Consider the following 25,411-nt stretch of genomic DNA (forward strand, 5'->3'; position numbering starts at 1 on the left):
CTGGAAAAGCACAGCAGGGATCCTAATGAAGGGCTTACACCTGAAACTTCAATTCTCCTGCTCCTCAGATGCTGCCTGACCTGCTGTGCTTTTCCAGCACCAATCTCTCGACTGTGTGCATGCATATGTCTGTCTCTGACAATGTGTGAGTGTGTGAGATATCTCACTGTCTCTCAGTATTGATTAGTGTGATTTCCCAGTTTATGATAAATCTCTCCTCCCCTCCCTTCCAGCTCCCTCGGGAAGGGATATATGTGCTGTCCTGGTTGGAGTTCAGTCAATGGGCTATGTACAAAGCGTAAGACATATTAATTTCCTCACTTCAATCACTGCTTTTTAATTTAGATTAAAATCAGTCACACTTTTAACATTCACCTGTGTCATATTTACTGAAGGTCATCAGAGATAAAGACTGCAAGGGACTGCAAGTGGGCAGAGAGAGAGGGAAAAATTTATAGATAGGGTTGTGTGAGAGAGACAGAGATAGGGAGGGTAAAGAAAGAGGCGAAGAAAGGTGGCTAGAGAGGGGCAAGGCAGACAGTGGCGCAGACAGACAGACAGGGTGAGATGGATAAGGAGACAGAACAAGGGAGAGAGAGAGTGGGGTGACATGGGGGGTAAAAGAGAGAGAGATTGAGAAGGAGAAAGGCACAAAAAGAACAAGAGAGAAATAGATGATGAGAGAATGCGAGAAAGGAAGGGTGACACAGTGATTTGATTTTCATTCACTCATGGAACGTAGGCTTTGCTGCCTGGGTCCAGCATTTAATGCCCTGTCCCTATTTACGCCCCAACCCACCTTGAGAAGGTGGGACTGAGCTTCCTTCTTGAACGGCTGCAGTCCATGTGCTGTAGGTAAACCCACAATGTCCCTTAGGGAGGGAATGCCAGGATTCTGACCCAGCGACACCGAAGAAACGGCGATATGTTTCTAAGTCAGGATGGTGAGGGGCTCAGAGGGGATGGTGTTCCCATGTATCTGTTGCCCTGTCCTTTTGGATGGAAGTGGTTGTGGGTTTGGAAGGTGCTATCTGAGGATCTTTGGCAAGTTTCTGCAGTGCAGCTTGTAGGTAGTACACACTGCTGCTCGGTGGGGGTGGGAGTGGATGCTTGTGGATGTGGTGCCAATCAAGCAGGGACTGCTTTGTCCTGGAGTCCTGCAAAGGGAGCAAGGGATAAAAGCTCTTTCACCCAGTGAGTGATTAGGGTCTGGAATATACTGCCTGGAATGGTGGGGGAGGCAGGTTCAATTAAAACATTCAAGAGGGGCATCAGAGGGTTATTAGGGTAGAGAAGGGGTACTGGGCAAGGGGGATTGGCACTAGGTCTCATTATACACTGTAATGTTTTTGTAACTCTGTTGTACAATATAACAGACATGATGGCCAACACTGGATCGAGGAAACAGGAGAAAGTTATCGGTTTATATCATACTGCAGCAGTCTCAGACAAACCTAATGGATCACTAGGCTAATGGGATCTTCCTTTCCTCTTGCAGCTATCTGCAAATATAATTGCTGGAATCACGGACAGTGTGTCGCTCCTAATAAGTGTCTCTGTAATATCGGATTCCAAGGGGCCCTCTGTGAACAACGTAAGTCAATCTGTGAATCCACAAACAGATCAGATCAATCTACCTTCATCTAGCCCCTACACCTCTCTCTATCTCCATAACCTCCTCCAGCCCCTAAACCCCTCCCTATCTCTATCACCTCCTTCTAGCCCCTACGTCCCTCCCTAATTCTGTAACCTCCTCTAACCTCTATACCCGTCCCTATCTCTGTTACCTCCTCCAGCCCCTACATTCCTCCCCATCTGTGTAACATCCTCCAGCCCCTGCATCCCTCCCTAGCTCTATCACCTCCTTCTAGCCCCTACGCCCCTCCTTATCTGTCACCATTTCTAGCTCCTACATCCTTCCCTGTCTCTGTTCCCTCCTTTTAGCCCCTATACCCCATCCCTATCTCTGTAACCTCCTTCTAGTCCCTACACCCCTCCCTACCTCTGCAACCTCCTTCAGCCCCTACACCCTTCCCAATCTTAGTAACCTCCTTCTAGCCCCTGCACCCCTCCCTATCTGTCACTCCCTCTAGCCCCCTACATCCCCTCCCTATCTCTGTCACCCCCTCTGATCCCTGGATTCCTACCTATCTCTGAAACCTCCCCAGCCCTTACATCCCTCTCTATCTCTGTAACCAAATCCCAATACCCCTTTCTGCCTGTGTCACCTCCAAACAGGTATTAATAGCTAGATGTTAATAAAACTAATGTTAATAAATAGTCTCTTTGGGAATTTATAGCAGTGGGAATGGATGTTAGGGTAGATGAATGCTCCTCCTGTAGAATCTGGGAGGCAATGGTCACCACTAGTGTCCCCATTGACGTCATCTGCAGGGAGGTAAAGGCCTAGTGGTATTATTGCTGGACTGTTAATTCAGAGACCCAGATAATGTTCTGGGGACCTAGATTCAAATCCCACCATGTCACACAGTGGAATTTGAATTTAATAAAAACCTGGAATTAAGAGTGTAATGATGACCATTGTCGATTGTTGGTAAAACCCATCTGGCTCACTAATGTCCTTCAGGGAAGGAAATCTGCCATCCTTACATGGTCTGGCCTACATGTGACTCCAGACCCATAGCAATGTGGTTGACTCTTAACTGCCCTCTCGGTAATTAGGAATGGGCAATAAATGTTGCCTAGCCAGCGACCCCCTCATCTTGTGAATTAATTTTTAAAACTCTAGCTCCTTGGAAACCGTGTTAGGGAACTGGAGTCAGATGATCTTCAGATCATTTGGGAGGTGGGGGTGGGGAGTGATTGAGAGGAGTTACAGGGAGGCAGTCACACCTCATGTACAGGAAGAAGCTGGATGGGTTATAGTCAGGGGACGGAAAGGGAACAGGCAGACTGTGCAGGGATTCCCCTGTGGCAGTTCCCCTCAATAATAAGTATACCGTTTTGGATACTGTTGGGGGGTTGGGGGGGGAATGGGTAACTTACCAGGGGTAAGCCATGAGGTATAGGTCTCTGGCACAGAGTTGGTCTCTGTTGTTCAGAAGGGAAGGGGGAGAGGAGTAGAGCATGAGTCATTAGGGACTCCATAGTTAGGGGGTCAGACAGGAGATTCTGTAGGATGAGAGAGACTCATTGTTGATGTGTTTGTGCCAGGGTCCGTAATGTGTTAGAACGTGTTTCTGGGATTCTTGAGGGGGAGGGGGACAAGTTGAGGTCCACACAGGCACTAACAACATAAGTTGGAAAAGGGATGGGGATTTAAGGCAGAAATTCAGGGAGCTAGGATGGAAGCTTAGTGCTAGAACCAACAGAGTTGTTATCTCAGGTTTGTTACCCACGCTGTGTGCTAGCAAAGCGAGGAACAGGGAGTGAGAGCAGTTAAACACATGGCTATAGGCATGGTGCAGGAGGGAGGGATTCAGATACCTGGATAATTAGGCCTCATTCTGGGGTAGGTGGGACCTCTACAAACAGGTCCACACCTCAACCAGAGGGCTACCAATATCCAAGGCATGGGGACGTGAGGTTTGCTAATGGTCTTCAGCAGGGTTCAAACCATTTCAGCATGGGGCTGGGAAGCTGAATTGTAGATCTGGTGCACAGGAGGTTGAAAGTCAAGAGGTCATGAAGAGGGTTGCAAGGTCACAGGAGTGAACCGGCAGACAGGAAGGTGGTTTGAAATGTGTCTACCAAGAGCATCCTGAAAAAGGATGGGTTGTACCTGGGACTTTGATGTTGAGGCCATTTAAGAGACATGGATAGAGCAGGGACAGGAATAGTTGTTACAGGTTCCGGGATTTAAATGTTTCAGTAAGAACAGGGAAGGTGGTAAAGAGAGGGAGGTGTAGCATGGTTAGTCAAGGACAATATTACGGTGACAGAAAGGACGTTTGATCAGGACTCGTCTATTGACATAGTATGGGTTGAGGTTAGAAACAGGAAAGGAGAGGTCACCCTGTTGGGAGTTTTCTATAGGCCTCTGAAAAGTTCCAGAGATATAGAGGAAAGGATTTCAAAGATTATTCTGGATAGAAGTGAAAGTAACAGAGTAGTTGTTATGGGGGTCTTTAACTTTCCTAATATTAACTGGAAATGCTATAGTTTGAGTACCTTACAAGGTTCAGTTTTTGTCTAGTGTGTGCAGGAGGGTTTCCTAACACAGTATGTAGACAGGCCAACAAAAGGCAAGGCAACGTTGGATTTGGTATGGGTAATAAATGGGCCAGGTGGTAGATTTGGAGGTAGATGAGCACTTTGGTGATAATGATCACAATTTGGTTAAGTTTACTTTAGCCACAGAAAGGGATAGGTAAATACCACAGGGCAAGAGTTATAAATGGGGGAAAAGGCAATTATAATGCAATTAGGTCTGATTTAGAGTGCATAAGATAGGAAAGGAAACTTTAGGGGATGGGTACAATTGAAATCTGGAGCTTATTCAAGGATCATATACTGCATGTCCTTGATAAGTATGTGCCGGTCAGGCAGGGAGAAAGAGGTCGAGTGTAGGAGCTGTAATTTACTAAGAAAGTTGAAGCTCTTGTAAAGAGGAAGAAGAAGGCTTATGTAAAGATCAGATATGATGGCTCAGTTAGGATGCTTGAGTGTTACAAGTTAGCCAGGAAGAACCTAAAGAGAGAGCTAACAAGAACCAGGAGGGGACATGAGAAGTCATTGGCAGATAGGATCAAGGAGAGCCCTAAGGGTTTCTATCAGTATATCAGGAACAAAAGAATGACAAGAGAAAGGTTACAGCCTGTCAAGGACAGTAGTGGAAAGTTGTGCGTGGAGTTTGAAGAGATTGGTGGGGAACAAAATGACTGTTTTTCATCAGTATTCACACTGGAAAAAAACAATGTTGTCGAGGAGAATACTGAGATACAGGCTATTAGACTAGACAGGATTGAGGTTCATAAGGAGGAGGTGTAAGCAATTCTGGAAAATGTGGAAATAGACAAATCCCCTTGGTTGGATGGGATTTATCCTAGGATTCTCTGGGAAGCCAGGGAGGAGATTGTAGAGCCTTTGGCTTTGATCTTTATGTCATCATTGTCTGCAGGAATAGTGCCAGAAGACTGGAGGATAGCAAATGCTGTCCCCTTGTTCAAGAAGGGGAGTAGAGACAACCTGGTTATTATGGAGCAGTGAGCCTTGCTTCAGTCGTGGGTTGGAAAGGATTATAAGAGATAAGATTTATAATCATCTAGAAAGGATTAATTTGATTGGGGTAAACAACACGGTTTTGTGAAGGGTAGGTCATGCTTCACAAATGTTATTGAGTTCTTTGAGAAGGCGAGCAAACAGGTGAATGAGAGTAAAGCGTTGATGTGGTGTATATGGATTTCAGTAAGGCATTTGATAAGGTTTCCCATGGTAGGCTGTTGCACAAAATACGGAGGCATGGGATTGAGGGTGATTTAGTGGTTTGGATCAGAAATTGGCGAGCTGAAAGGCGACAGAGGGTGGTGGCTGGTGGGAAATATTCATCTTGGAGTTCAGTTACTAGTGGTTGTACCACAAGGATCTGTTTTGGAGTCACTGCTGTTATTTTTCGAAATGACCTGGATGAGGGCGTAGAAGGATGGGTTCGTAAATTTGCAGATGATACATCGATGGAGTTGTGACAGTGCAGAAGGATGTTGCAGGTGACAGAGGGATGTAGATAAGCTGCAAAGCTGGGCTGAGAGGTGGCAAATGGAGATTAATGCAGACAAGTGTGAGGTGGTTCACTTTGAAAACAGTAACAGGAATACAGAGTACTGGGCTAATGGTAATATTCTTGCAAGTGTAGATGAGCAGAGAGATCTCAGTGTTCATTTACATAGATCCCTGAAAGTTACCGCCCAGGTTGATAGGGTTGTTAAGAAGGCGTACAGTGTGTTAGTTTTTATTGTTAGAGGGATTGAGTTTCGGAGTCATGAGGACATGTTGCAGCTGTACAAAACTCTGGTGCAGCTGCACTTAGAGTATTGCGTACAGTTCTGGTCACCGCATTATAGGAAGGACGTGGAAGCATTGGAAAAGATGTAGAGGAGATTTACTAAGATGTTGCCTGTATAGAGGTAAGGTCTTATGAGGGAAGACTGAGGGACTTGAGGCTGTTTTCATTAGAGAGAAAAAGGTTGAGGAGGTGACTTCATAGAGGCATACAGGATGATTGGAGGATTAGATAGGGTGGACAGTGAGAGTCTTTTTCCTCAGATGATGATGGCTAGCACAAGGGGACATAGCTTTTACCAGAGGGGTGATAGATATAGAACAGATGTCAGAGGTAGTTTCTTTATTCAGAGAGTAGGAAGGGCGTGGACCACGCTGCCTGCAACAGTAGTAGACACGCCAACTTTAATAGCATTTGATCCAATGGTCATTGGATAAATATATGGATGATAATGGAATAATGTAGTTTAGATGGGCTTCAGATCGGTTTCATAGGTCGGCACAACATCGAGCGCACCTACCTATCCCTGTCACATCCCCCAGTGTCTACACCCCTCCCAGTGAGTCTCAGGGAAACAATTGGAGAAAATGCAGAAGGAGTGAATTAATACCCACTTGGAAAGGCAAGGGTTAAGTAGGGATAGTCAACATGGCTTTGTCAGAGGGACGTCATGGCTATCAAATTTGATAAAATTTTTCGAAAATGTGATTGTGTGTGTGGATGAGGGAAGTTCAGTTGATGTAGTTTATATGGGTTTTAGAAAAGCTTTTGACAAGGTCCCACATGGGAGACTGACTGAGAAGGTTAAAGCACTTGGAATTGAGGGAAACTTGTCAAGATGGACCAGAAACTGGCTTAGGAATAGGACACAAAGGGTAGTGGTAGAAAGCTGTTTGAGTAACTTTAGGCTGGTGCCCAGCAGTGTACCACAAGGATCAGTACAGGGGTCCTTATTGCTTGTTCTATGCATAAATAACATCGATCAAAATGTGGGGGAATAATAAGCAAATTTGCAAATGACACCAAGATGGGTAAATTGGTTAAAAGTGAAGGAGATGGTGTTAGGTTACAGGAAGGTATAGATGGGTTGGTCAGATAGACAAAACAGTGGTAGATGGTAATTAGCCTGATAAGTGCACAGTGATGCACTTTGGGAGAAGCAACATGATGGAGTCATAGAGGTTTACAGGATAGAAACAGGCCCTTCAGCCCACTTGTCCATGTCAGCCAGTTTTCACAATTAATCAAGTCCTATTTGCCTGTGTTTGGTCCATATCCCTCCATTCCTATCCTATACATGCTTCTTGAAATGAGAAAACTGTATTCACTTCCACCCCGCCCTCTGGCAGACTGTTCCAGACACTCACCACCCTATGTGAAAAAACTGCCTCTGGACCCTTTTGCATCTCTCCCCACTCACCTTAAACCTATGCCCTCTCATTTTAGACTTCCCTACCATAGGGTAAAGCTGTTGGCTATCTACCTCACCTATGCCTGTCATGACATTATGTACCTCTACAAGGTCACCCCTCAGTCTCCTATGCTCCAGAGAAAATAGTCCCAGCCTCTGCATACTGTCCATACAACTCAAGCCTTCTCGTCCAGGCAGCATCCTCTGAGTGAATCTTTTCTTCACTCTTTCTGGTTTAACAATATCCTTTCACTATTAGGACAAGCAGGACTGCACAAAGTACTCCATATGTGGCTTCACCAACATCTCGTACACCTGCAACATGATATCCCAACTCCTGTACTTAATGCTGTGACTGATGGAAGCTAGCAAGCTGAAATCCTTCGTCACCACTGTCCATACTTGCGACTCCATTTCCAAGGAGCTATGAATCTGTATCCCAAGATCCCGTTGTTCGATAATGTTCCCCAGAGCCCTACCTATCATGGTTGGCCTTACCAAAATGCAACACCCTACATTTATCTAAATTAAACTCCAACTTCCATTCCTCAGCTCATTGGCCTAGTTGATCAACATTCCGTTGTATTCTCAGATAACTAGCTTCACTGTCCGCTATACCACTAACCTTGTTATCATCTGCAAATGTACTAACCATACTCCTGATGTTGACATCCAAACCATTTATATAAATGAAAAGTAACAGTGGACCCAGCACCAATCCCTGCAGTGCACCACTGGTCAAAGGCTTCCCATCTGAAAAACAGCCCTCTACCACATCCTCTGTCTTCCATCTTTAGACCAATTTTATATCTCATTCAACAACTGACCGAGATAAGGGAGCATTTAATAAATGCCAGGACACTGGGTAGATGATAGGAACAGAAGGATCTTGGGGTAATTATTCACAGATCCCTGAAGTCAGCAGTGCATGGGAATAGGACAGTTATAAGGCATATGCAACAATTTATCAATCGTGGCATAGAGTAATAAGAGCAAGGAGGTAATGTTGGAGTTGTACAGAGTGTTGGTCAGGCCCCAGCTGGAGTACTGAATATAGTTCTGGTCACCTTATCAGAGGAAGGATGTGATAGCACCAGAGGAGAAACAGAGGTGATTCACAAGGGCGTTGCCTGGGTTGGAGAAATGGAGCTATAAGGAGAGACTAGATAGGCTTGGATTGTTTTCTTTAGAGCAGAGAAGCCTGAGCGGGGTGGGGGGGGGAGGGGGGAGACATGAGTAAGGTGTATAAGATTATGAGGCATATGGACAGGGTGAAAAGACAGCAGTTGTTTACCTTGGTTGAGGCATCAATCACGAGAGGGTGTAGCTTTAGGATAAGGGACATTGGCATCAGTTTTGGAACAGGAGGGATCTGTACCGATGGGACGGTCTCTACCTGAACCGATCTGGAACCAGTGTTCTTGCGAAAAGTATAAATACGATGGTCACTAGGACTTTAAACTAGTGAGTCAGGGGCAAGGGAAAGGGAAAACGCTAGGAAGTATGAAGGTAAATAAAAAGGCAGGTAGCTGGTTAGCATGTGTGCAGAAAGAGCACAGCAGGTTAGGCAGCATCTGAGGAACAGGGGAATTGAAGTTTCGGGCCAGAGCCCTTCATCAGGAGCCCCTCATTCCTGATGAAGGGCTCTGGCCCAAATCGTCGATTCTCCTGCTCCTAGGATGCTGCCTGACGTGCTGTGCTTTTCCAGCACCACACTCTCGACTCTGATCTCCAGCATCTGCAGACCTCACTTTCTCCAATGAGTGCAGGAGTGTTTGACTATGTGAGAAGTAAAAAGGAAGGGTTACTCAGGAGATATTAGAGATGTCTGAAATCATGAGGGTATGAAAACTAGCATATGGGCACTTTACTTAAATGCTCGTAGCATTTGTGACAAGAATTAACAGCACAAGTCATTGCGAATGAATATGATTTGGTAGCCATTACAGAGACATAGTTATAGGATGATCACGACTAGGAGTTAAATATCAGGCGTGTCAGACTATTTGGAAGGATAGACAGGAAGGTAAGGGTGTAGCTCTGATGTACAAAGATGACATCAGGGTGGTGCTGAAAGATGATATTCTGTGGAGAGTAAGTTTGAATCCATTTGGGTGGAAATTAGAAATTCTAAAAGGGAAATGTCACTGATAGGCGTAGTCTATCGGCCACCAAATAATAACATCACATTGGGGCGGGCAATACACAAAGAAATAACAAGTGCCTGTAAAAATGGTACAGCAATCACCATGGGGGATTTTAGTTCACATGAATTTTGGTCGAGCCAGCTCGGTCAGGGTAGCCTTGAGGAGGAGTTTGTTGAGTGTAGCCGAGATAGTTTTCTTGAACAGTATATAATGGAACCGATGAGGAGCAAGCTGTCCAAGATCTGGTCCTGTGTAATGAGACAGGAATAATTAATGACCTCATAGTTAGGGATCCTCTTGGAAAGAGTGATCACACTATGGTTGAATTTAGAATACAGATGGAGAGTATGAAGATAAAATCCAATGCCAGAGTCCTGTGTTTAAACAAGGGAGACTACAATAGGATGAGGGAGGACTTGGCTAAAGTAAGCTTGAAACAAAAGATCTTCTGGTGGGACAGTTTGACAAGCAGTGGAGGACTTTCAAAGCAATTTTTCAAAGTGCTCAGCAAAAGTATATTCCGATGAAAAGGAAGGACTGTAAGAAAAGAGGTAATCTGCCATGGGTGTCCAAGGAAATGAGGCAGGTTACCAAACTGAAAGAGAAGGCATACAAAATGGCCAAAAACAGCATGAAATGAGAAGGTTGGGAAAACTTTAAAGGTCAACAGAAAGAGACAGGAAGACCTATAAAGTAATATAGAACAATGAGAAAAACCTAGCACAGAATATAAAGACAGATAGAAAAAGTTTCTTTAAATATCTAAAATGAAAAAGAGTGGCTACAGGAAACATTGCTCCTTTACAGGATGAGAAGGGGGATTTAGTTACGGGATATGATGAAATGGCTGAGGCATTGAACAGGTATTTTGTATTGGTCTTCACAGTGGAGGACACTAATAACATGCCTGTAATTGGCAAAGAGACGAAGGTTGATGAGGACCTGAAAACAACCATTAGCACAGCTGAGGTGGTGTTGGGCAAGCTAATGGAGCGAAGGATAGACAAGTCTCCTGGCCCTGATGGAATACATCCCAGAGTACAAAAAGATATGGCGGAAGAAATAGCAAGTGTTCTTGTGATAATTTTCCAAAATTCGTTGGACTTAGGGGCAGTTCCAGCAGATTGGAAACCAGCAAATGTGACACCACTGTTTAAAAAGGGAGGTAGACAAAGATGGGGAATAATAGACCAGTCAGCTTAAATTCTGTAGTGGGGAAAGTGAATTTATTATTAAGGGAGAAATAGCAAGGTATCTGGATAGAAATTGTCCTGTTGGGCAAATGCAGCATGGGTTCATGAAGGACAGGTCATGCTTAACTAATCTTTTAGAATTCTATGAAGACATTGTGAGCATAGTGGACAATGGGGACCCAGTAGATGTGATGTACCTGGATTTCCAAAGGCCTTCAATAATGTGCCGCACAAGAAACTGCTGCATCAGATAAAAATGTATGGTACTCCGGGTAAAGTATTACCATGGATAGAGGATTACTGGTTGACTAACAGGAAGCAAAGAGTGGGGATAAATGAGTGCTATTCTGGTTGGCAACCAGTAACTAGTGGTGTGCCTCAGGGATTAGTGCTGGGACTGCAATTATTCATAATTTATTTGGATGATTTGGAGTTAGGGATGACATGTAATGTGTGAAAGATGACACTAAGATGAATGGCAGAACAAAGTGTGCAGAGAACTGTGAAAATTTGCAAAGGGAGAGAGATACTTTAATTAAGTGGGCAAACATCTGACAGATTGAATGCAATGTTAATAAATGTGAAGTCAATCATCTTGGTAGGAGTAACAGTAAAAAGGATTACTACTTGAATGGTAAAAAATTGCAGCATGCTGTTGTGCAGAGGGACCTGGGTGTCCTTGTGCATGAATCACAGCAGGTTGGTCTACAGATACAATGGATAATTAGTAAGGCAAATGGAATTTTGTCCTTAATTGCTAAAGGGATTGAGTTTAAAAGCAGGGAGGTTATGCTGCAGCTGTATAGGACGCTGGTGAGACCACATCTGGAGTGCTGTGTGCAGTTTTGATCTCCTTACTTGAGAAAGGATGTAGTGGCACTGGAGGGGATGGAGAGGAAGTTCACTAAGTTGACTCTGGAGTTGAGCTGGTTGGTTTATAGGAGAGACTGAGTAGACTGGGATTGTATTCATTGGAATTTAAAAGAAAGAGGAGGGATCTTATAGAAACATATAAAATTATGAAGGGCATAGATAAGATAGAAGTAGAGAGGATGTTTCCACTGGCAGGTGAAACTAGGACAATAGCCTCAAGTTTAGGGGGAGATAATTTAGGACTGAATTAAGAAGCAACTTCTGAACCCAGAAGGTTGTGAATCGATGAAATTCCCTGCCACTTCAGTAAATATTTTTAAAACTAAGATAAATTTATTTGAACAATAAAGGAATTAAGGTTTACGGTGAGAGGGTGGGTATGTGGAGCAGAGTGCATGAGAAGGTTAGCCATGATCTTATTGAATGGCAGAGCAGGCTCGAGGGATCAGATGGTCTACTCCTGCTCCTAGTTCTTAAGTTCTTATATAAGGGGCAGGGATTCAGAAGGGATTTGGGAAAAACCATTCCCACTGAGCGGGTGGTGAGAATCTGCAATGCACTGCCTGGGAAAGTAGTGGAGACTGGAAACCTTACAGCCATTAAAATATTTTTGGATGAGCATTACAAAAATCAGAACATTCAAAGAAAATGGTTACATGAAGGAAATGGGATTAGTGTGCCTTCATATGTGGAGATAGTCATTGCTGACTCGATGGCTGAAGGGCCTCCTCTTCACTGTTAAAATCAACTTCCCACTGAAGCCTGAGAAGCTCTATCAGTGACTGAGCTGTTGTTCACCTGGCCCCAGCAGATCATGCTCTCTCTGGGTGGGTCACTTTGGGGGCTGCTGTCAAACTGGTGCATACCACCAGCATATCGGACCCTGTTCCTGAGTGTGGTTCTGTGCTTTCTGTTCACAGCACGATGCCATGTGTCCTGTGCGAATGGAGGGGTCTGTATACCACCTTTTCGTTGTGCTTGCCCCCGAGGTTACACGGGGCGCACCTGCCAAACAGGTAAGGCATTTACACTCACCTGGCCAGGCAAGGGGGGGATTCACACTTATCTGGATAGGCAGGGAGAGAATACACACTCACCTAGACAGGCAGGGAGAGGATTCACACTCACCTGGACAGGCAGGGAGGGGATTCACACTCACCTGGACAGGTAGGGAGAGGATTCACACTCACCTGGACAGACAGGGAGGACGTTCACACTCACCTGGACAGACAGGGAGGGGATTCACACTCACCTGGACAGGTAGGGAGAGGATTCACACTCACCTGGACAGGCAGGGAGGGGATTCACACTCACCTGGACAGGTAGGGAGAGGATTCACACTCACCTGGACAGACAGGGAGGACGTTCACACTCACCTGGACAGACAGGGAGGGGATTCACACTCACCTGGACAGACAGGGAGGGGATTCACACTCACTTGGACAGACAGGGAGAGGATTCACACTCACCTGGACAGACAGGGAGGACGTTCACACTCACCTGGATAGACAGGGAGGACGTTCACACTCACCTGGACAGGCAGGGAAGGGATTCACACTCACCTGGACAGGCAGGGAGGGAATACACACTCACTTGGCCAGGAAGGAAGGGGATTCACACTCGCCTGGACAGGCAGGGAGAGGATTCACACTCACCTGGACAGACAGGGAGGGGATTCACACTCACCTTGACAGTCAGGGAGGGAACTCACACTCACCTGGACAGGCAGGGAGGGGGTTCACACTCACTTGGCCAGGAAGGAAGGGGATTCACACTCACCTGCACAGGCAGGAAGGGGGTTCACACTCACCTGAACAGTCAGGGAGGGAACTCACACTCACCTGGACAGGCAGGGAGGGGGTTCACACTCACCTGAACAGTCAGGGAGGGAATTCACACTCACCTGGACAGGCAGGGAGGGGGTTCACACTCACCTGAACAGTCAGGGAGGGAATTCACACTCACATGGACAGTCAGGGAGGGAACTCACACTCACCTGGACAGGCAGGGAGGGGGTTCACACTCACCTTGACAGTCAGGGAGGGAACTCACACTCACCTGGACAGGCAGGGAGCGGGTTCACACTCACCTTGACAGTCAGGGAGGGAATTCACACTTACATCAACAGGCAGGGAGGGGGTTCACACTCACCTGGACAGGCAGGGAGGGGGTTCACACTCACCTGGATAGACAGGGAGAGGATTCACACTCACTTGGCCAGGAAGGAAGGGGATACACACTCACCTGCACAGGCAGGGAGGGGGTTCACACTCACCTGCACAGGCAGGGAGGGCGTTCACACTCACCTGGACAGACAGGGAGGGCATTCACACTCACCTGCATAGACAGGGAGAGGATTCACACTCACTTGGCCAGGAAGGAAGGGGATACACACTCACCCGGACAGGCAGGGAGAGGATTCACACTCACCTAGACAGGCAGGGAGGGCATTCACACTCACCTGGACAGACAGGGAGGGGATTCACACTCACTTGGACAGACAGGGAGGGGATTCACACTCACCTGGACAGACAGGGAGGACGTTCACACTCACCTGGACAGACAGGGAGGGGATTCACACTCACCTGGACAGACAGGGAGGGCATTCACACTCACCTGCATAGACAGGGAGAGGATTCACACTCACTTGGCCAGGAAGGAAGGGGATACACACTCACCCGGACAGGCAGGGAGAGGATTCACACTCACCTAGACAGGCAGGGAGGGCATTCACACTCACCTGGACAGACAGGGAGGGGATTCACACTCACTTGGACAGACAGGGAGGGGATTCACACTCACCTGGACAGACAGGGAGGACGTTCACACTCACCTGGACAGACAGGGAGGGGATTCACACTCACCTGGACAGACAGGGAGGGGATTCACACTCACCTGGACAGACAGGGAGGGGATTCACACTCACCTGGACAGACAGGGAGGGGATTCACACTCACCTGGACAGACAGGGAGGACGTTCACACTCACCTGGACAGACAGGGAGGGGATTCACACTCACCTGGACAGACAGGGAGGACGTTCACACTCACCTGGACAGACAGGGAGGGGATTCACAATCACCTGTACAGACAGTGAGGGGATTCACACTCACCTGTACAGGCAGGGAGGGCATTCACACTCTGCTGTACAGGCAGGGGGGGATTCACACTCACCTGTACAGGCAGGGAGTGCATTCACACTCACCTGGATAGACAGGGAGAGGATTCACACTCACTTGGCCAGGAAGGAAGGGGATTCACACTCACCTGGACAGGCAGGGTGGGAATTCACACTCACCTGGACAGACAGGGAGGGGATTCACACTCACCTGGACTGACAGGGAGAGGATTCACACTCACTTGGCCAGGAAGGAAGGGGATTCACACTCACCTGCACAGGCAGGGAGGGGGTTCACACTCACCTGAACAGTCAGGGAGGGAATTCACACTCACCTGGACAGGCAGGGAGGGCATTCACACTCACCTGGACAGACAGGGAGGACGTTCACACTCACCTGGACAGACAGGGAGGGGGTTCACACTCACCTGGACAGACAGGGAGGGCGTTCACACTCACCTGGACAGACAGGGAGGGGGTTCACACTCACCAGGACAGTCAGGGAGGGAATTCACACTCACCTGTACAGGCAGGGAGGGCATTCACACTCACCTGGACAGACAGGGAGGGGACTCACAATCACCTGTACAGACAGTGAGGGGATTCACACTCACCTGGACAGACAGGGAGGGGATTCACACTCACCTGTACAGGCAGGGAGGGCATTCACACTCACATGGACAGGCAGGGAGGGGATTCACACTCACCTGGCCAGGAAGGAAGGGGATTCACACTCACCTGGACTGTCAGGGAGGGGATTCACACTCACCTGGCCAGGAAGGAAGGGGATTCACACTCACCTGCACAGGCAGGGAGGGGGTTCACACTCACCTGAACAGTCAGGGAGGGAATTCACACTTACATCGACAGGCAGGGAGGGCGTTCACACTCACCTGGACAGACAGGGAGAGGATTCACACTCACCTGTACAGACAGGGAGGGGATTCACACTCACCTGGACAGACAGGGAGGACGTTCACACTCACCTGGACAGGCAGGGAGGGGATTCACAATCACCTGTACAGGCAGGGAGGGGATTCACACTCACCCGGACAGACAGAGAGGGGATTCTCACTCACCTGGACAGACAGGGAGTGGGTTCACACTCACCTGGACAGGCAGGGAGGGGGTTCACACTCACCTGGACAGGCAGGGAGAGGATTCACACTCACCTGGATAGACAGGGAGAGGATTCACACTCACGTGGCCAGGAAGGAAGGGGAATCACACTCACCTGGACAGGCAGGGAGAGGATTCACACTCACCTGTACAGGCAGGGAGAGGATTCACACTCACCTGGACAGGCAGGGAGGGGATTCACACTCACCTGGACAGGCAGGGAGGGGGTTCACACTCACTTGTACAGGCAGGGAGAGGATTCACACTCACCTGGACAGTCAGGGAGGGGGTTCACACTCACCTGGACAGGCAGGGAGGGGGTTCACACTCACCTGTACAGGCAGGGAGAGGATTCACACTCACCTGGACAGTCAGGGAGGGGGTTCACACTCACCTGGACAGACAGGGAGGGGATTCACACTCACCTGGACAGGCAGGGAGGGGATTCACACTCACCTGGACAGTCAGGGAGGGGGTTCACACTCACCTGGACAGACAGGGAGGGGATTCACACTCACCTGGACAGACAGGGAGGGGGTTCACACTCACCTGGACAGGCAGGGAGGTGGTTCACACTCACCTGGATAGACAGGGAGGGGATTCACACTCACCTGGACAGGCAGGGAGAGGGTTCACACTCACCTGGACAGTCAGGGAGGGAATTCACACTCACCTGGACAGACAGGGAGGGGGTTCACACTCACCTGGACAGGCAGGGAGGGGGTTCACACTCACCTGGATAGACAGGGAGGGGATTCACACTCACCTGGACAGGCAGGGAGAGGGTTCACACTCACCTGGACAGTCAGGGAGGGAATTCACACTCACCTGGACAGACAGGGAGGGGGTTCACACTCACCTTGGACTGACAGGGAGTGGATTCACACTCACCTGGACAGGCAGGGAGAGGGTTCACACTCACCTGGACAGTCAGGGAGGGAATTCACACTCACCTGGACAGGCAGGGAGAGGATTCACACTCACCTGGATAGACAGGGAGAGGATTCACACTCACTTGGCCAGGCAGGAAGGGGGTTCACACTCACCTGGACAGGCAGGGAGGGGGTTCACACTCACCTGGACAGACAGGGAGCGGATTCACACTCACCCGGACTGACACGGAGAGGGTTCACACTCACCTGGACAGGCAGGGAGAGGATTCACACTCACCTGGACAGTCAGGGATGGGGTTCACACTCACCTGGACAGTCAGGGAGGGGATTCACACTCACCTGGACAGTCAGGGAGGGGATTCACACTCACCTGGACAGTCAGGGAGGGGGTTCACACTCACCAGGACAGTCAGGGAGGGGGTTCACACTCACCAGGACAGGCAGGGAGGGGATTCACACTCACCTGGACAGTCAGGGAGGGGGTTCACACTCAAATGGACAGGCAGGGAGGGGATTCACACTCACCTGGACAGGCAGGGAGTGGATTCACACTCACCTGGACAGGCAGGGAGTGGATTCACACTCACCTGTACAGGCAGGGAGAGGGTTCACACTCACCTGGACTGACAGGGAGTGGATTCACACTCACCTGGACAGTCAGAGGAGGTTCACACTCACCTGAACAGACAGGGAGGGGATTCACACTCTCCCGGACAGACAGAGAGGGGATTGACACTCGCCTGGATAGAAGATGAGAAGATTCACACTCACCCAGACAGACCGAGAGGGGATTCACACTCGCCTGGATGGACAGGGAGGGGATTAACACCCACCTGGACTGGCAGGGAAAGGATTCACACTCACCTGGACAGACAGAGAGGGGATTCACACTCGCCTGGATGGACAGGGAGGGGATTAACACCCACCTGGACTGGCAGGGAAAGGATTCACACTCACCTGGACAGTCAGGGAGGGGGTTCACACTCACCAGGACAGTCGGGGAGGGCGTTCACACTCACCTGGACAGACAGGGAGAGGATTCATACTCACCTGTACAGGCAGGGAGGGGGTTCACAATCACCTGGACAGACAGGGAGCGGATTCACACTCACCCGGACTGACACGGAGAGGGTTCACACTCACCTGGACAGGCAGGGAGAGGATTCACACTCACCTGGACAGTCAGGGATGGGGTTCACACTCACCTGGACAGTCAGGGAGGGGATTCACACTCACCTGGACAGTCAGGGAGGGGGTTCACACTCACCAGGACAGTCGGGGAGGGCGTTCACACTCACCTGGACAGACAGGGAGAGGATTCATACTCACCTGTACAGGCAGGGAGGGGGTTCACAATCACCTGGACAGGCAGGGAGAGGATTCACACTCACTTGGCCAGGAAGGAAGGGGATTCACACTCACCTGTACAGGCAGGGAGGGGGTTCACAATCACCTGGACAGACAGGGAGAGGATTCACACTCACCTGTACAGGCAGGGAGGGCATTCACACTCACCTGGACAGGCAGGGAGGGGGTTCACACTCACCTGAACAGGCAGGGAGGGCATTCACACTCACCTGGACAGACAGGGAGGACGTTCACACTCACCTGGACAGACAGGGAGGGGATTCACACTCACCTGGACAGACAGGGAGGGCATTCACACTCACCTGGACAGACAGGGAGGACGTTCACACTCACCTGGACAGACAGGGAGGGGATTCATACTCACCTGGACAGACAGGGAGGGGATTCACACTCACCTGGACAGTCAGGGAAGGGATTCACACTCACCTGGACAGACAGGGAGGGGTTTCACACTCACCTGGACAGTCAGGGAAGGGATTCACACTCACCTGGACAGACAGGGAGGGGATTCACACTCTCCTGGACACACATGGAGGGGTTTCACACTCACTTGGATAGATAGGGAGGGGATTCACACTCTCCTGGACACACATGGAGGGGGTTCACACTCACTTGGATAGATAGGGAGGGGTTTCATACTCACCTGGGCTGGAAGGGAGGGGGTTCACACTCACCCTGACAGGCAGGGAGAGGATTCACACTCACATGGATAGACAGGGAGGGAATTCACACTCACCCTGACAGGCAGGGAGAGGATTCACACTCACATGGATAGACAGGGAGGGAATTCACACTCACCTGGACAGGAAGGGAGGGGGGTCACACTCACCTGGACAGAGAGGGAGAGGATTCACACCCACCTGGACAGAGAGGGAGAGGATTCACACCCACCTGGAAGAGACAAGGAGGGGAGCCACATTCACCTCGTCTGCCAGGTTCTGCGGGAGGGGAGTTCTCACTGAGTCCAGGGGAATATGACTCTTGCAGCACAGAGGGTCATGTGATCACACTACAACAGGGTGAAGTGGATGGCTGAATGATAAGGTTCCGGCTGATTGTTTGGTTCAGTGCTGAATTAACATAGCGCCTTTCCCCGTCCCCCTCAGCCATCTGCAGCCCTGTGTGCCTACCTCCTCAGCGATGCCAGGCTCCGAACCAGTGCACGTGCCCTCCTGGGTTAACAGGACCACAGTGCACAATCGGTAAGAGACAGATCAGGTGTAAATTTCCTCTCTCACTGTGACATCCCTCACAGACTGTTGCCTGAAGGAGGGAGGGTTTTACTGAGGCACAGTGGGGGTGGGGGGCGAGTGAGGAAACTGATGATGTGAAGGACCAGTGCAAAACCCAAAGTTGTTGTGCCCTGTGGTGATAGAGGAGAGAACAAGGATGTTAAACACGTGTAAGCTCGGGTCCGAAAGGGAGAAGAGAATGGACCATCTCTTGTGATGGTAATGGCTCTCTCCAATGAGGGAATGAGTGGGAATAGGTTACAGAGTGAGGGCAAGCGAGAATGGGGTCATAGGTTGCAGAGTGAGGGTGGCAAAGTGAGGTTGTAATGGGTTAAAGAGTGAGGGTGGGGAAGTGAGGTGGTAATGGGTTACAGAGTGAGGGTGGGGAAGTGAGGTGGTAATGGGTTACAGAGTGAGGGTGGGTGATTGAGGGGGGAATGGGTTACAGACAGAGTGTGGGGGATTGTCGGGGGAATGTCTTACAGAGTGAGGGTGGGTGATTGAGGGGGCAGTGGGTTACAGACAGAGTGTGGGGGATTGTCGGGGGAATGTGTTACAGAGTGAGGGTGGGGGAGTGCGGGCGTAATAGCTGACAGAGTGAAGATGGGGGAATGAGGGGTTTATGGATTACAGAGTAAGTGTAGAGGATTGAGTTGTTAATGGGTTACAGAGTGAAGGTGGGAGATGAGGGGGCACTAAGTTAGGTAAAAACATACAGAGTGAGGGTGAGTGATTGAGGGGGTAACAGGATACAGGCCATTTCCTGTCCTTGTTCTTTGCAAACAGATGTCAACGAGTGTGTGACTGGGACTGCACGTTGCCAACACGGCTGCATCAACACTCCAGGATCCTTCCGATGTACCTGTCATTCAGGATACCGCCTCGCCAACAATGGGAGATCCTGTATCGGTAACATTATATACCACAACCTGACCTGTCAGCTCCCCAACACTGAGGGAGCACTGCACTGTCGGAGGATCAGTGCTGAGGGAGCTCCGCACTGTCAAAGGGTCAATGATTAGGGAGAGCTGTACTGTTGGAAGGTCAGTGCTGAGGGAGCTCCACACTGTCAGAGGGTCAGTGCTGAGGGAGCTCCCCACTATTGGAGGGTCAGTTCTGAAGGAGTGCTGCACCTTTGGAGGGTCAGTGCTGAGGGACTGCTGCACTGTTGGTGGGTCAGTGATGAGGGAGTGCCGCACTCTTAGAGGATTAGTGGTGAGGGAGTGCCGCACTCTTAGAGGATTAGTGGTGAGGGAGCTCCGCACTGTCAGAGTGTCAATGCTGAGGGAGAGCTGCACTTTCAGAGGGTCAGTGCTGAGGGAGCTCCGTACTGTCGGAAGATCAATACTGAGGGTGCTCCGCACTATTGGAGGGTCAGTTCTGATGGAGTGCTGTACTTTTGGTGGGTCAGTGCTGAAGGAGAGCTGCACTGTTGGAGGGTCAGTGCTGAGGGAGTGCCACACTGTTGACGTGGCAGTGCTGAGGGAGCTCCGCACTGTTGGAGGGTCAGTGCTGAGGGAGTGCCACACTGTCGAAGGGTCAGTGTTGGTGGAGTGCCACACTGTTGGAGGGTCAGTGCTGAAGGAGTGCCACACGGTAGGAGGGTCAGTGCTAATGGAGCTCTACATTGTCGGACGGTCAGTGCTGAGGGAGCTCGACACAGTTGGAGAGTCAGTGCTGAAGGAGCTCCACACTGTCGGAGGGTCAGTGCTGAGGGCGTGCCGCACTGTCGGAGGGTCAAGGCCGAGGGAGTGCCGCACTGTCAGAAGGTCAGTGCTGAGGGTGTGCTGCGCTGTTAGAGGGTTAGTGCTGAGGAAACGGGCATTGTCAGAAGGTCAGTGCTGTGGGAGTGCCACACTGTTGGAGGGCCAGTGCTGAGGGAGTGCCACACTGTTGGAGGGTCAGCGCTGAGAGTGTGTCACACTGTCGGAGGATTAGTGCTGAGGGAGCAGTCAATGTCAGAGGATGAGTGCTGAGGGAGTGCCACACTCTTGGTGGGTCAGTGCTGAGGGAACGGGCACTATCGGAAGGTCAGTGCTGAGGGAGTGCTGCAAGGTCAGAGGGTCAGCACTGACGGAGCACCGCACTGTTGGAGGGTCAATGCTGAGGGAATGCCGCAGTGTTGGAGAGTCAACACTGAGTGAACGTGCACTGTTGGAAGGTCAGTGCTGAGGGAGTGCAGCATTGTCAGAGGGTCAGCGTTGATGGAGCGCCACATGTTGGAGGGTCAATGCTGAGGGAGCGCCGCACTGTCGGATGGTTTGTGTTGAGGAAGTGCCACACTGTTGGAGGGTCAGTGGTGAGGGAGTGCCGCATTGTTTGAGGGTCAGTGGTGAGGGAGTATGGCACTGTTGCAGGGTCAGAGCTGAGGGAGTGTCGCACTGTCGGAGGGTCAGTGCTGAGGGAGTGTCGCACTGTCGGAGGGTCAGTGCTGAGGGAGTGTTGCACTGTCGGATAGTCAGTGCTGAGGAGGTGCCACACTGTTGGAGGGTCAGTGGTGAGGGAGTGCCGCATTGTTTGAGGGTCAGTGGTGAGGGAGTATGGCACTAACGGAGGGTCAGAGCTGAGGGAGTGTCGCACTGTCAGAGGGTCAGTGCTGAGGGAGTGTTGCACTGTCGGAGGGTCAGTGCTGAGGGAGTGTCGCACTGTCGGAGGGTCAGTGCTGAGGGAGTGTCGCACTGTCGGAGGGTCAGAGCTGAGGGAGTGTCGCACCGTCAGAGGGTCAGTGCTGAGGGAGTGTCGCACTGTCGGAGGGTCAAGGCCGAGGGAGTGTCGCACCGTCAGAGGGTCAGTGCTGAGGGAGCGCCGCACTCTCAGAGGGTCTGTGCTGAGGGAGTGTCGCACTGTCAGAGGGTCAGTGCTGAGGGAGTGTCGCACTGTCAGAGGGTCAGTGCTGAGGGAGTATGGCACTAACGGAGGGTCAGTGCTGAGGGAGTGTCGCACTGTCGGACGGTCAGTGCTGAGGGAGTGTCGCACCGTCAGAGGGTCAGTGCTGAGGAGAGGGTTGCTGAGCACTCTGAGCCTGCTGGTGATTTGGGCAGAGCTGGGACATTCATGCTGTTGCCTTGTGTTGAGTTTATGATGAATGAATGTTCTCCTCTCTCACAGCAATATGTGATAAACCATGTCGGAACTTGGGGATGTGTCTGATTCCAAACCACTGCTCCTGCTTTCCCTGGTTTTCTGGAGCAGCCTGTGAAGTGGGTAAGTATTGTACCTCCTGGCAGCTAATGCTATGACAATCTCCAATAAGATACAGCCACTGTCCTTTGACATTCAATGGTGTTACCTCAATGAATCCCCTACAAACAACACCTTGGGGGTTACCATTGACCAGAAACTCAACTGGACTCACCACATCAACACAGTGGCTACAAGAGCAGGTCAGTAGCTGGGAATCCTGCAGTGAGTTACTCACCTCTTGATCCACCAAAGACTGTTCCACCATCTATAAGACACATGTCAGGAGTGTGAGGGAATAGTCCCCACTTGCCCTGGAAGGGGGCAGCTTGAACAACACGCAAGAAGCTTGACACTATCCAGGACAAAACAGCCTCCGCTTGATTGGCACCACATCCAAAAGGATCCATTTCCTCCCCCACCAACGCTCAGGAGGAGCAGTATGTACCATCTACAAGATGCACTGCAGAATCTCATCAAAGATCATCAGATAGCACCTTCTCAACTCACAATCAGTCCCATCTAGAAGGACAAGGGCAGCAAATACATGGGAATACTACCACATTTCAAGTTCCCCTCTGAGCCCCTCACCATCCTGACTTGGAAATATATCACTGTTCCTTCAGTGTCACTGGGTCAGAATCCTGGCATTCCCTCCCTAAGGAACATTATGCATCCACATACAGCACATGGACTGCAGTGGTTCAAGAAGGAAGCTCACCCCCACCTTTTCAAGGGGGGCAACGAGGAAAGGGTAATAAATGCCGGGCCCAGCCAGTAATGCCCATGTCCCAGTAATAATTGGCCTCCTGCTGTTCTCCTGTGTAACAGGCTAGAGGTGGGGCTGAATGGTCTCCTGCTGTTCCTCTATCAGGCTAGAGGAGGGGTAGAATGGCCTCCAGCTGTTCTCCTGTGTAACAGGCTGGAGAAGGGGCTGAATGGCCTCCAGTTATTCTCCTGTGTAACAGACTGGAAGAGGGGCTGAATGGCCTCCAGGTGTTCTCTTGTGTAACAGGCTGGAGTTGGGGCTGAATGGCCTCCTGGCATTGTTCTGTATATTTGATATGTAGTCAATAAGATGGGGTCCATCCCGATGAGTGTTCTCTGTGAGTAAACTAATTTTTTTCTGGATTCTTTCCACAGTGAGGAGACGCTGAACAAAACCACCTTCTTCCAGCTGGAGATCTGGCTGCTCAGACCCCAGTCTGCTTTGCTTTATTCCCATAATCTAACTCGGTATCCCTGTCACTGTCATCTCAGGCCCCACTCCCCGAGCTCACTTCTACACTCTGTCCATCCACTGGTCTGAAACTCAGTCAGCGCCCACAGCCTGACCACACGTTGAGGGTAGTAGCTAGTAACTGAGGACAGCTCCTATCCCCAACACTGCTATCTCATCAGTGTGTTTACATTGCAGCACCCACTGGCACAGCAACATTGGGACCCAGCACCCACCAGGGCACAGCAACACCGGGGCCCAGCCCCCACTGGCACCCAAGGCACACAGCACCCACTGGGACCCTGCACCCATCAGCACCCAGCACCCGCTGCGGCACAGCACCCAATGGGACCCAGCATCCACTCAGGCATAGCACCCAGCAGGACCCAGCCCCCACTGGCACCCAGTATCCACCAACACCCACCAGGACACAACACCCCCACTGACCCCCAGCACTCACCAGGACACAGCACCCACCATGGCACACCAACACCAGGACCCAGCCTCCACCAGCACCCAGCACCCATGGGGACACAGCACCCACTGGCATCTAGCAACCATCAGTGACACTGCATCCACATGGATCCAGTCCCCACTGACACGCAGCACCCACCGGGACCCAGCACCTATCGGGACTCAGCACCCACCGGCACCCAGTACCCACCAGCACCTACTGGCACCCAGCCGAAATCACCACCCATCACTCACCGGCACCAAGCACCCTCTGGGACACAGCACCCACCAGCACCTAGCACGCACCGGGATAGCCCCCACCAGCACCCAGCACCCACCAGAACACAACACCCAATGGCACCCAGCCCCCACTGGGACACAGCACCCACCAGTATCCAGCCCTCACCAGCACCCTACACCCACCAGCACCCACTGGTATTCAGCACCCACAGGGACAGCCCCCACCAGCACCTAGCACCCATTGGCACCCAGCACCCACAGGGACACAGCACCCAACGGCACCCAGCTCCTACTGGGATACAGCACCCACGGGCACCCAGCCCTCACTGGCACCCTACACCCACCAGCATCCACTTGTACCCAGCACCCACAGGGACAGCCCCCAATGGCATCTAGCACCCATTGGCACACAGCACCCACCGGTACCCAGCACCCACCGAGACCCAGCATCCTTCGGGACACAGCACCCACTCACACCCAGCACCCAACGGGACCCACCGGCTATGAGTACCCAATCCCTCACTCTATCACCTACTCTAGCCCCTACACCCCTCCCTATCTCTGTCACTTCCTCCAACACATACACCCTTCCCTATCTCCATAATCTGCTCCAGCCCCTGAACCTCTCCCTGTAGCTGTAACCTCCTCCGGCACCGAACCCCTCCCTATCTCTGTCACTGTAACCTCCTCCAGCCCTTACACCCCTCTCTATCTCTGACACCTCTTCCGGCCTCTACACTACTTTCTTATCCGCGAAGTATCCTCCAGCCCCTACACCCCTCTTTATCTCTGTGACCTCTTCGAACCCCTACTCCCCTCTTTATCTCTCCAATTTCCACCAGCCCCACATCCCCTCCCTATCTCTGTCACCTTGGCCAGACTCTACACCCTTACCTATCTCTGTTACCCCTTACACCCCTCACTATCTTCATAACATCCTCCAACTCCTATACTCCTCTCTATCTTTATCATCACCTTCAGCCCTCGGTATTCCTTTCTCCATTTCT

General features: G+C 50.6%; 1 protein-coding gene across 1 annotated transcript; it reads left to right on the top strand.

The window, feature by feature from the left end:
• The first annotated feature begins 9,619 nt into the window (after nt 1-9,619).
• LOC140485962 (epidermal growth factor-like protein 8) lies at nt 9,620-23,781 on the top strand. Its single transcript, XM_072584403.1, has 6 exons — nt 9,620-9,769; nt 12,504-12,599; nt 19,165-19,282; nt 20,099-20,221; nt 22,421-22,516; nt 23,636-23,781. The coding sequence occupies exons 1-6, from the start codon at nt 9,620-9,622 to the stop codon at nt 23,647-23,649; spliced, it is 597 nt and encodes a 198-aa protein (XP_072440504.1). The 3' UTR covers nt 23,650-23,781.
• Nucleotides 23,782-25,411: the final 1,630 nt, after the last annotated feature.

This window comes from Chiloscyllium punctatum, chromosome 15, assembly GCF_047496795.1.
Source record: "Chiloscyllium punctatum isolate Juve2018m chromosome 15, sChiPun1.3, whole genome shotgun sequence".
NCBI classification, from domain to species: Eukaryota; Metazoa; Chordata; class Chondrichthyes; order Orectolobiformes; family Hemiscylliidae; genus Chiloscyllium; species Chiloscyllium punctatum.

Coding starts and splice junctions, on each gene's coding strand:
- LOC140485962 (XM_072584403.1), top strand. CDS start 9,620: ATGGGGGATTTTAGTTCACATGAATTTTGGTCGAGCCAGCTCGGTCAG. Junction 9,770..12,503: donor TGTCCAAGATCTGGTCCTGT/GTAATGAGACAG, acceptor TTCTGTTCACAG/CACGATGCCATGTGTCCTGT. Junction 12,600..19,164: donor GGGGCGCACCTGCCAAACAG/GTAAGGCATTTA, acceptor GAATTAACATAG/CGCCTTTCCCCGTCCCCCTC.